The sequence below is a fragment of the Plodia interpunctella genome, chromosome 3 (genome assembly GCF_027563975.2).
Source record: "Plodia interpunctella isolate USDA-ARS_2022_Savannah chromosome 3, ilPloInte3.2, whole genome shotgun sequence".
Lineage (NCBI taxonomy): Eukaryota > Metazoa > Arthropoda > Insecta > Lepidoptera > Pyralidae > Plodia > Plodia interpunctella.
This window is the reverse complement of record NC_071296.1, coordinates 6,856,942-6,869,937: the sequence shown is the minus strand read 5'-3', so window position 1 is coordinate 6,869,937 and position 12,996 is coordinate 6,856,942. Positions and strand designations below refer to the sequence as shown.

Genomic DNA, 12,996 nt, shown 5'->3' with positions numbered 1-12,996 from the left:
GTACATGGATTTAATATGTACTTGGACTACCTACAAATTCCATGGGTAGGTAATAGTAAAAGACGAGCAAGCTTGTTGGCTCGCCGCGCCGTCGTCATCGATAAGCTAGTGGATCATGCAACGCCGCAGTCTTGATGAACGGTGAGCTTGGTTTCTAGTCTAGGTCTAGCGTCCTCAAATGGGATATGGATTAGAAGATTTTCAGACACAAAATAAAACGATTGTTTTATTTAGGCTTCAATGCTAATTTCATGCTGGTGGGCAGGATTTAGGACTGCAATTTGTGTAGGCAGAAAAGTTATAGACCCCATCATATCTTCCGTCTCGCTCGTACAAAAAAGAAATGTGTGTATTAGAAATACATAAGAAGAAATGAGACAAAGCAAATCTTTTGATCACGTCCAGCCCAATCCGCCAATTTTTATGTGGGTTATATGGGATGATGATGGAGATGGATTGTGAGTGGGCACTTTTATACTTTTATTATGTGGTAAGTAGGTACCTATGGACTTCAAAAATGCCCGATTTCTTTCTACCCTACTATTTTAATAATAATAGAAAATAATATTTTTCATTATTATTTTTTAAAGTTTTCTTGATGAAGTGAACAGATCTCCTGGTGATAGTGCTGTGCTGGTCATAATTTATGTAATTTTTAAGCATGGAAGTAAACATACACAATTCATTTCCATTAGTATTGCGCCTGTCTTGGAGTAAGTGCACTCACTCATATGTAGGTAAAATGCAAATTTGCTACTTCTGTAGCAAAATAAAAGTAAAAAGCGACGCATGTGTTATTATGAATATTTATTTTCAGATGGATTAGTTGAAAGAATTCCCAGTAAAAAAATAATTGAGAAACAAATGACAGCCCTGGTCCTGATACTTCTACAGAATCCACTATTCACGTCTATAGTGACTTCAATATTATTGATGATTATATTCGTTATACTATCATATTCACTAATTGTATTAATTGGAGTATTTTGTTTTATGAGTATCATATTAATGACAGAAGGTAATTTTGCAATGTTTTTTATTAAAGTTACTGTCTATTTGTAACTTTGTTCTCGACCTTATACCTACTATAATAAGTTATGTTTATTTTCTCGTAAAGTTAATTCCTGAAAAAAAAACGCGTGGGTACTTAGGTAGTCATTCAAGCTATTTCATATTTTTCACAGTGTAATTATGATATTAGCTTTTCCCGCGGCTCACCCGTGTGTATTTTTATAAAATAATCATTTAGGCGTTGATTTTTTACTACTGATTCATACCAGATTTCATCAAAATCGGTCCAGCGGTTTAACCGTAAAACATATAGACAGAAAGGGAGACTTTCGCATTTATAATATTAGTATGAATTTTATTTTGTGTTATTAATTTAATAGTGTTAAAAATTTTTTGATTTGTTTCAGGTTGTCTCTTCATGATTTTTATATTTTCATTTTGCGTATCTATTATTATAATATTGTGTTTAACTATAATATTTAGTTATTATTTTTTGTAAAACACGACATGAACGAACAATGTTATATTCTTTGATTAAAAACTAGCACCATACCTAACATATAACTCTTTTTTTTTATTTCTGACAAAATAATTGCATTTTTTTTTATTACGCCTCAAGTTACATATATATATTTACATGTTTACTATAGATTTAGAATGTCCCCGCGCGGGTATACCTTAACTCTTAGCGCGCGGGGCTCTAAATTTCTTATGTTATCTCCATGGATTTAGTAAGTACTTCTACGGAGTACCTACTTTGGTTACCTCTCTCTGTTGAACATGGAATTAGTAGGTACTCCGTACAACTTTATTAATCCTTCCAATATGTAAGCATTCGTTTGTGAAAATATATAACAATGTAGCATATTCGGGTGTCGTTATATCGGGAAAAATAGTTTTCCATAACATAGAAAAAACTTCAAACACTATGGAATACGCCTCACGCTGTAAAATTTTCAAGCCAGTAAACGGTTGAAAAGAAGTTTGCAACACTTCACACGTGAAGACTTATTAAAATATGGGGTAAAATCTTCCGTCAAAATCAAGTTTATATCAGTTTATATGACCACAGTTAACCATTTATGCAGAACATAACCTAAAATAGTGTTATTATTTTCAGGATAATCCACTAAATTCTCCTTTTTTCCGTCCAATTCAATCTAACTCAACACTGGTCAAAATAAGCTCTATTGAAGAAGTTTGATTGCCACAAAGAAGAAAAAAACTAGATTAAAAAAATGTCTATGTCATCTTGTCATCGACGAGCTGAATATAGTGTTGCCACTTAGCAACTTTAAACAGACAGCTATTATTTTATGAAACATGTAGCAAATTTTTAGGGATAAGAAGAAGAGGACTTAAGAATACTAATAACTAACTTCTATTAGGTAGTTATTTAGACACCCTTAGCAACTTGAAGAATAGGTCATATTACGCAAAGCTCACCGCAGATGGCGCTACTGGTACTACTAACGTACATAAACATTGTCAATGGAGGCCAATTGAAGAAGCGCCAATTTTCAATATAGCATGCAGATTTAGGATCAAAAATATCTTCTACGCAATCATGGTGCGAGTTTAAAGCAAAAGGCAGGATTTAGTGGATTATCCTGAAAATAATAACACTATTTTAGGTTATGTTCTGCATTATTTGGTCAACTGTGGTCAAAAACTGATATAAACTTCATTTTGACTGAAGATCTTGCCTGTATGAGGCCCTAATTTTAACAAGTCTTCATGTGTGAAGTGTTCCGAGCTTCTTTTCGACCGTTTGCTGGCTCGAAAATTTGACAGCTTAGCAGCAGACAGTTTTTTATCTTTTTTTCACAAATAAATGCTTACATAATGAAAGGATTAATAAAAAGCTTTTGTGTACCTGACACTACAGTGCTGTACTCTGGCAGGATAAATGTGCAGCAATACTCCCTATTGACAACATTTCATTAGCATCAACTATTGATAGACTATCGTGCACACATAGGTATAGGTAGGTGTAGTTACTGAATCCCAACAGTCGAAATATTCCTCTTTCATAGCCACGAGTCGTTCGACGTCACGTATTTTTTATGTAGGTTGTAAGCGGAAGCTAGGTGATTATGCTCGACCGCCACACCGCCACAAAGGGAAGATCTTCCCGCCAGGCTAGATGTTGCGCCTGGGGAACCGCACGGCTCCAACGGTGTCACGTCGGAGGTTGTATTTATGCTTCCAATCGAAAACGCACTGTCTGCGCGGTATAGGCTTGTTAGCTTCTAGTAGCGAGTCGACCGTAATGCCATCTGTCCGTAGAGTTGTGGATCATTTCTGTGGCTTTCGTTGCGTTTGGTCGGCTTTTTACATCTGCGCTGCTGTGCATGTGGCGTGGTAGATGTCGCCACATTGGTATTTATTTCAACGCTCTAACTACCAAGTAATACAAGTATCCTTTTCATACATATATTTGAAAAGGACGTATTATGCATTTTATATCAGAGATTTGCATTTTTTGAAAGTACATATCTACATATTTTAGCTACATCTATCATCTTCTTGAGGTAAAAAAACGAGCAATATAGCAACTTTTTGGGAAATGTCTAGCAACTGGGCACAGCTAGCAGTTGGCAATACTGGCCCAAGAAAGTATTTTTTAATAATTTGTGATTGTCAAAAAATGGGGTTTGCCTTCCAATGTCTCATTCATACCAAAGAAAATGACTAAAATTTTGTAGTTACATACTGAAACGAGAGAAAATCATAAATTACAAATGCATCAGTGAGCAAAAATTAATGTGACTCGTAAATGTTAAGTGTGAAGTGATAGATTGGGTTACTGTGAAGATCGCGATTCAACATTTTGGGATTGTAACGGCAAGGTCATATCCTCATGAATATCCAGCGATGTAAATAATTGTGAGTTTATCATCCCTAAATTTATTTATAAGATTACACAGAAGACATGACCAAACACACCATTTAAAATTTTACTAAGTCTTATGTTTTAATCTTTTGATATCGCCCTTCACAATTATTATTTCACAATCTTTATGGCAGAGTGCACATTTAACGTACATACTGTGAAGTTAATTTTGAATAATTCAAGTTTACACATTTGGACCTGAGTAGGTTGTCTACCTATCAAGTTATTACAGATACCAATTGGGGGATTATAATAGCCATAAAATTATGATAGGCCAAGAAAATTCAAGCATTTTCCTTGTTAAGCATTTTCCTCGTTACTTTAGGTATTGCTTTTATTATATATTATAACAAGTGTATAACTGATTTCTATGTTTGGTATTTTTCTTATGCTTAGCATAAGTATATGTGATTTAAACCTTTTCTTTCCCAAAACTTATGTTTTGGGAAAGAAAATGCAATTAACAAAAAGCGTGAAACCAGAAAATCCAAAAAAAACTGTAGTTCTCCTGGAGATAGTAGATGGACAGAAGTGGTGTCCACTATGCCACCGATTTTATATTTTACATTACATATTATAAAAAGAATGTAATGGGGGCCATTACATTGTCTGTCATGAAGGATAAATTTAAAAACTATGAGAGTTTTGTATGTTTTTCACCAAAAGATATGTGTGGTTCCTGAGGAAGGTTGAGTATATAATTTATTATGGTTTTACCTGAGCAAAGCTTGATAGCACCTTTAATAGTTAATAAATTAAACCAAATAAAATAAAGATTTTCTAATATTGTATATTTTTGTATTGCTGATAATAAAAAACTCATTTAATCATGGCAAGTTAGTTGAATTATATCTGTAAGTATTTATCTAAACATACAAATTAATAACAAGAATAGTGGCAATGACATAGACTTGTGTAAAAAATTGTATTGTTATTGGATGGATCAAAAGTCAAAACTTTTTTTTGTATATTAGTCAACACAATATGCATGAAAAATCATTACACTAGCTTCTCAACAATTGAAATGTAATTTCTGAAACTTTGCTATATATACATCTCACCATTGAGTTGATTTGCATTGCAGACAACAAGCAATTACAGTGCACCATTGTGCATATCAATAACCACACCACACACATTGTGACTGGCTAGCTGTGTCTCACTTTAAATCAACTATAGTGCACTGCCTAAGCACAAGCCTGCACTTCGCCATCTGGTCATGTACCAGTTAACAAGTTCTATTTTCTTATTAAAAAGTCCATTCAGATGCATGTAATGTGTGCAATGACATTTGAAATTTGCTTCATGTTTTAAATATGTTATATATATATGTTTATAAACATGTGACCAGTATTCAAGCTTAAGAACTGAACTTCTGGGCGATCTCTCTTTAGGCAATATAAGTAGTAAGATCAAATAAAATGGAATTTCCCTATGAGGCATAAACCCACCTGAAGCCTTGACAAAAAAGATAAATCATCATCATATTGAGTGACACACAGCAAGATCAATAAATTAAACGTTGTATTCCTGTTTGTTTGTAGGGCATACCGTCAAGCTGGCGGCCCACCAGGATGCGGCTCGGGCGCCCTCGCTAGCTCCGCGCGCAACACGACACGTCGCCACACTTACCGGTGAGATGTTATGTACTATTTGTACAGTCAACATAAAAAATAGCATTGCAACTTGTTTATTCCACATATATTCTTCAAATAGTTACCTTCTTCCCTTGTAAATTTTAGCATGTTATTTCGGAACCCTAAGGATATTTTTTTTATCCGCTCTACCATTTCTCTGAAGGCCTTTCAAAGTACTTGCTTTTGGCCTCTAAGGACAAAAGTGAGAGAGTGCAAAAGAAATAATTTCTAAAATAAAAATAAAAACAAAGTAAATGCTTATAAAATAAGAAAAAAACAACACAACAATTTGTAATACTCATGTAAAATAGACATTCAGTATCTGGGTAGGACTTCGAAATTATGGAATAAATATTTTTTGTCAACATTGCTCATTCCACTGATCATTACCAACATATTTCTGAATCATACATTCCATTAAGTTCTTACTCACAATTAATTGATATGAGAAATCACTTATGACAAGTTTATATTCATCTAGCAATCTACTATTCCCACACTCCCTAAACCTAGGTATGTCTTTTCAATCATATATACTTACATGATGCATCAACTTTAATCAGTACATACAATATTCTAGCTGCACCCCGGGGCTTCGATCCCGTTGGAATTTAGGGATATAAATGGGTCCCAATGTATTATTCCAGGTCATATTCTACCCATGTGCCAAATTTTATAACAATCCGTCGAGTAGATTTTGCGTGAAAGAGAAAACATATATTATAAACACATCCTCTATAATAATCATAATTTAGGATAATTTCGTATTTATAATAGTAGGATTGAATATTAAAATGAATGAAATTATGTATTTGTATTTTAGTTGTGTGCGTGCGAGTGAATGGTGGTGAATTTCTTGCATTTACGCTAGATACAATCGACAGGCTGCCGGAATACCGTTGGAAAATAATTAGTTAATTGTTATTCCGTCCTCGATTTTAGCACTATTCATCATCACGTCATTCATTGGCAAAACAACTAGGCACTTCTTGTAGTGGAATATTCCTTCCAAAGAATGTAATTGATGTATGTACCTAGTATGTAGGAAGTAAGGGTGTTTTGTATAATATGTAGGATGGAATGTCAAAATTTTTAATACCTATATAAACATTGTATTGGAATGCTATCGTTCAACCGATTCTCTACTCCTGTGGTTCAAACAACAGCATCACAAAAAAGTTACATCGAAAGCAATGAATGTCTGTGGGGTAAGTGCTTATGAATGAAGTGAAAATATTATGATGTCTTTTGATTGGCTGCGCGCCAGTTCGCTTGCTATTCTGGGCGGGCGGGCGGCGCGCGCGCGTCCAGTCTGTCGCCGCGGGTCCGCCGGCCACGAGCGGATTACAAGACGCGTCGTACGCGCATTCTACGTTAAAATCAAACAACTATTAATATAAATGCTTTGATTTTTATTAAGCATACAATTTCAAGTCTTTAAATTCAAGCTTTTAGGGGTACTTACTTAACTTAAATTTCCATCTTATAGACTTTTACAGTGTTGGATATTTTATTAAATAATGAAATGATGTAATAGTTGTGCTTATTTATCCGAGATCCTGTCTGAACATCAAACAGAGCACAAGACAAAGCAATGAAAGGTACTGCATAAGATTATATTACAAATGCTTGTTATCTGGCATGCTTACCTTTTGTATTCGTCCGTAAAAGTATAAACGACTTTAAAACTTTTCTAGTAATGTTCATTTACATCTTTTTGGATATGTTATTATAGAAAATCATTAACTGTTACACAAATAATTACGTCACAAGCATTATGTGCCTCACACTTAACATACTGTTGCAATCGCAGTACACGTAATCGGGTAAGTTACTAACCCACAGACTTTTTTGGTTCATGAATTGTAAACTTGTCATTATTATTTCATATTTTTAGGGTTCCGTTCTTATATACAAACGGAACCCTTATAGGATTACTTTCTTACATACCTTATAGTGTGTCTGTCCGTGTATCATGGGGCTTTTTCTTAAAAAGACAAAATCTTACCATATTTCAACTGATTTGATCCAGTAGATTCGGGGCAACCTATACGACAGACAGACGTACGAGTGAGGTTTCTATAAGTGTTTCGTTTATTTATTTTTTTGTATGGAACACAAAAAAATAACACCAAATATAGAACTTTCGATGCGCAGTCGCTCTTGAATGGTTTTTAGTAGATGCTATTTCGATAAAAAATTTCAAGAAAGTGATATGACTTTTATTTATTAGTTATTATTTTAAAACTCTTTATTATTTGTTAAAAACTAGCAAGCTAGTAAAGTTGAAGTTAATTACTTACAGTGTCAAGGAAAATAAGTCAATTAATCATTCTGTAATGAGTACGTAAAGTTGCACGTTGACAGCGGCGACAATACAAAAAAAAGATGCATTTTGCTTGTGTTTTTAAAATTTAATGTGTAGAGTCAATAGCGCTTTCATTAGCGTCACCATCACATTTTTATCAATTTCTTTTATTAAATAGCGAAAAGTAATAAAGTAAGTAAATACATAATCTACACAAATTATGTTATACTATAAAAAGAATTTTATTAGAAAGTAAATATTGGTTTTGTATTGGACAGTGACTACGTATTATGAAAAACTATATAACTTTTTAGGTTTCAAGCAGTGTCCCACCCACAGCTCGATATTAACATCTAAGTATAAAAAGTACTTTAATAATATATTTTTTAAAATCAATAATTGCGTCAAATAGATGGGCGTAAAATAATGCCACTAAGAAATATCAAAATAAGAAATACCACATTTTTCATAATGTTTGTGAGAATGTAAATATTTTCGGTTCTCTAATCTAGTAAAGCAGGAGTCATTATATAATAACCGTGCACTTATCAAGACAAGACTACCTAGTCTGGGTTTGATAACTGGCTCGATTCTTCTATTTGCGATACGTCAGTGCAAGGTCGATGATTACGTCAAGGCAATACGGTCGACTGCAGATGTAGCACAACAAACTCAATAATGATACTACTATGTTAATCTATAAGTTAAGGCTATATACATATATGGCCGACTGTACACGTACAATGTTAGTCACATAACAGAACAGCATCAGGCATTAGCAAGTTCGGAGGTGACCCCGCTATGGCGGCGATGCCAACACATTGACGACATCCTTATTTTTATTGGTTATCCGAACGAGTGCGTCGACCGAATCGCCTCCACAATGAGCAGTGCGTGTGGCCTCGTGCTGTTTCTATTTGCGGGTCGCTGTCGCTGTCAAAGTGACACATAAGCACTAGGCGGCCTGGAGTGGACTGTGTTAATTTTGTCTCTTAAGAACTTGGAAGTTTTCACAAAGAATTTAGTTTCTAAACATACGTTTTTTTTCTTTTAACACCAATTAGTATGTACTTTCATGAGTAGAAAAAGTTATTTATGGAGATATACCTACACATAATTTTAGAAAAAAAATGTAACATATATTTCGTCAGTCCTTAATGCCGAAAATATAGAGAGAATGACCACACCATCTAATCTGGAGTAGTTATCACATTGTCTACATTAATGTATGTGTTATCTCTCATTTAACGCGCATAATTCCAACCCAATCCCAATTAATATTATAAATGCGAAAGTAAGGTTGTTTTTTTGTTATTTCTTCACGCGTTATCTACTCAACCAATCGTCGTGAAATTTCGCATATAATAAAGAGTATGTAGAAGGACACGGGTATTTCTTCCTGGATAAAACTATTGTTCCAGTGAGATTTGCGAAAAACCTGTTTTCTCTTATAGATGGCACTAAATTCGCTGAGTGAATTTTTAATTTGTGAAATTTAATCCGCTAAGAAAGGAATTTAATCCGCTAAGAAAGGAATTTTGAAAATTATTTTCCAAAAGGCGTGAAATATGAAATTTTTCTTAGTTAAGTGCTTAACCTTGCATTTAGCACTTCAGAAGCACACATTGACCTTCATATTAAAGGCTCTCGCCAATGTTCGCGAAAGATCTAATAAATTAGTAGGCACTTCTAAGAAAACTTGTTCACAAACTGCAGATTATATATATTTCGCTTTCTAGAGTAGTATCAAGTTAATATGTGGAGCTTTTTAATAAAAATAAGTGTTCGGTTTTCTGTATCTAATTGTAAGAAAAAGTTTTATTTCTATAATGCTGCCATGATGATACGGTGAAAAGAAAGCTATAGTAGTAAGTAAAGGTCCTAAGACAATTTTGGACAAGTTAAAGCGAGTATGTGAGGTGAGATCACGATGACATGGTCATGAGATGAGCACGATATCTCCCCGTGAACTTTTAGTACGCAGTAACGTTTATCAAATTCACTAATATAAAATGTGGTGATTGTAATATTATTTGGAGTGTTTCGTGGATATAATGAAGCGTGAAATAAAATTAATAAACTGTTACGATGATAGCGATGATGCAAATAAATATTGATTTATTGAGAAAATTCAAGCACAGACTCTCTTTTGGCATCTGGTAATTCAAGATAACTTTTCTACATCTAGGATGGACTTTAGACAATAGAGCTACCTGCACAGATAATGTAAACTAAATGGATGTACACTACACATAACAAAAAAACATACATACTTGGTGATTCTACTTTACTCGAGATCACTACTATATATATATCTGATTTTGGGAAATGTTTATGAAATGACTTAGTCCATCAAGTAACTACCAATCTGTTATGCTGCCCACATTATAATTTCTTGGATTAAAAATAATATTCAAAAATAGCACAATTTATTTACCGAGAGAATTAGAATTATCCATACACGATTGACTCGGACAGGATATTATGTTATCTCTGTCTGAGTTGGTACCCATTGTTATCTAAATTCCCAAGACGGCAAATGAAAGCAAATGTTTTGTACATAATTCATTACTTTTATTCTGATCGTAACCTAAGGAACATTATACAATAATGCTATATATTTTATGTGCAACATTCTTAACGAGCAATCTTTGTTGGTTGTGGCTACTGACAACAACTGCCATTGTTATCGATTTATGTGACGTTTTAGATTACATCGAGTTTATCAGTAGTCACTTTGATTGCTAATAGCATTTTCTTCGGTTAGGGCACGTAGGCAGACCTTGGTGAAAGTGCATCGTTTGTTGTGATTGAGATTAATGTGTCAATTTGCCGGTGATAGTGCAATTATTTGTATGTGTCAGTGAGGTACCGTGAGGAGTATGAGCACCAAGCGCCAGCGGCCGCGCCCGCGCCGCAATGATGAGACGTTTGAGAAGAGACAAGACTTACTCCTTGCTTGGACTGATGGTGAGTGATGACTGCTAGTCATCATATTCCGGCTTTTTGTGACACTTACAATAAAGGGACTTGAAACCCTGTGTTGTTCTTTGCTTTTATTGTCTTAACATAAACATTACTGAGTGTTTTATTTTTAATCACGTTTAAATCTGACATGATAAATAGTAAAAAGCAATCAATAAAATCTATAAAAGGCAAACATGTAATGAAAACTTAAGAACGATTCGCCATATAGAAAAGGAAATTCATAATATCTTTTGTAGATTCTCAATAGTAAGCTATTTACTTTTCCTCGCTGGTTTTCCTGTGTGAAATTTGGTTTCCAGAAATTTTAACAAGACGACGTCAGTGAATTTTTGAGTTAAACCACTAAATAATTGGACAGCGAGCTTCTTATGGCTAAGATGATAATGAATAATTATGATGATTATAGAAAGATTTATTTTCTCTCTATAATGAGTAATACGTTTAGATGTAATTAATATTTACAAAATAATATTAAAATCGTTAATAATATTAGAATTATTTAAAACTTTGATGAGTTATCGAAAATGAAATATAAATTTTATTATTTACTTTTTCATCACGAATTCTCAGTTTCATCAAAATCCTGTTTAGTTTTGGCAAAACTTTCTAACCCGTAAAATCTACTCCTTAGCAAAACTGAGTAGCTCGTTCTGCCATTGCCAACTGGCAAGGTCGCTGCGTGCCGTGCCATGATGTTAACAAAAATAGAAAATCAATATAAATCAACATATCCAAAACCACGTGATGCCGAACTGAGAGAGGGTTGTACATAAAATTGTTAAATCGACAACAAATATTATTTTTTCCATGTCAATTCAGTTTACATACTTCCTTGAAGGACCTTCGAAGTTACTTATGAACAATTCTTTCGTTTTGCTATCTATATTTGTTAACCATTACAACAATGGATTAATTTCTATATGGGCAACAAGTTAAACTTGATAATAATAAAAAAATATTTCAATGTATTATCTAGTCTTGCCCAAGAGAGAAAAACCAATTTTTTTCGATCCTATGAGGATGAATCTACTAGGTACAAGCTCTTAGGAAGTTTAAGAATTTTTTTCCCATTTTATGAACTGTTCATCAAATTCGAAATTAACATCTAGCTATTGGACATTTAGATACTAAACTACATTTTATACTAGCACTTGACCCGCGACTTATTCAGCGTGGAATAGTTATTTCTGACAGCAATACCAAATTTCATTAAAATGGTCCAGCGGGTTAGCCGTGAAAGCGGAACAGACTGACAGACAGATCTTCGCATTTATAATATTAATAACAGTTTATATCCATACTAGGTACCTACTTCTGTTTGCCTAATCACAGGTTTGAAGTAATATCTTATATCAACGGTGCAGGAAAATTTACGGATATTATTGTTAATTTTTGACTGATAAGCCGATAATGTAAATCATTTTCAGATAATAATGATAATAAAATCAAATTTATCTTTGAAATGTATGAAGAAGAACAATTCAGATCAACGCTATCACTTGTTTATTGATTTCAACTTCAATAATATTAACAACAATATGCATAGATCTATGTGGTTATGTTTCATGTTTAGGTTTCTCTTAGGTAATGGAGTTTCCCATAGTAGCAGTATGCAAATAGCTCTTTGTCTAGGAGAGATCACGTCGTGCGTCGTATGTCACAGCTTGTGCAAAATATCTACTTAATTAGCTGCTTTCTCTTATGCTACCGTCCAACCATCGTGCTAATGAAATGATGTTGCCATAGCTAATTCGCGAGGGCACTTCATACTGTTATTATAATATTGGCCTAATATTGGCTTTATCCATGGATTTAGGAAGTACTTATTTATTTGTACGGAGTACCTACTAATTCCATGGCTTTATCTCTATGAATTTTTGATTACTTCAGATTCTGACAATGATTTGAGCAAAAATAAAAAATCTATATATGATGTAGTGTTTAGCTGGAGTAAGCATTATATTTGAAAGAAGGCGAAAGACCTCTCCTTAACAGTAAATACATATTCATTGATTCCGTCCTGCAAAATTGAAAAGGAAAGTGTCTCAACTCAAATAATCTCAAAACGAAAGATCGGATATCAATTTTCTTAATCACTTTGTACGAGAAATCAATCAATAACCATGCTGCATTTTGTTATGATCGGTGTTCTTGCG

General features: G+C 33.7%; 2 protein-coding genes across 5 annotated transcripts in view; both read left to right on the top strand.

Annotated features, from left to right (window-relative positions):
* Window positions 1–214: 214 nt before the first annotated feature.
* Window positions 215–1,575, top strand: LOC128683950 (uncharacterized). The gene is made up of 3 exons (XM_053770068.2): window positions 215–713; window positions 818–1,018; window positions 1,419–1,575. The coding sequence occupies exons 1-3, from the start codon at window positions 662–664 to the stop codon at window positions 1,508–1,510; spliced, it is 345 nt and encodes a 114-aa protein (XP_053626043.1). The 5' UTR covers window positions 215–661; the 3' UTR covers window positions 1,511–1,575.
* Window positions 1,576–3,637: 2,062 nt separating this feature from the next.
* milt (milton) overlaps window positions 3,638–12,996 on the top strand; it is a 37,728-nt gene continuing 28,369 nt past the window's right edge. The window contains exons 1-3 of one of the 4 annotated variants that reach the window (XM_053767756.1): window positions 3,638–3,900; window positions 5,452–5,541; window positions 10,717–10,822. In XM_053767756.1, the coding sequence (XP_053623731.1) occupies window positions 10,735–10,822 (88 nt within the window). In that variant the 5' untranslated portion in view covers window positions 3,638–3,900; window positions 5,452–5,541; window positions 10,717–10,734. Of the gene's footprint in view, window positions 3,901–5,451; window positions 5,542–6,869; window positions 7,146–10,716; window positions 10,823–12,996 lie in introns of those variants that run through there. The other 3 variants (XM_053767766.1, XM_053767844.1, XM_053767774.1) reach the window with 3 other exon arrangements.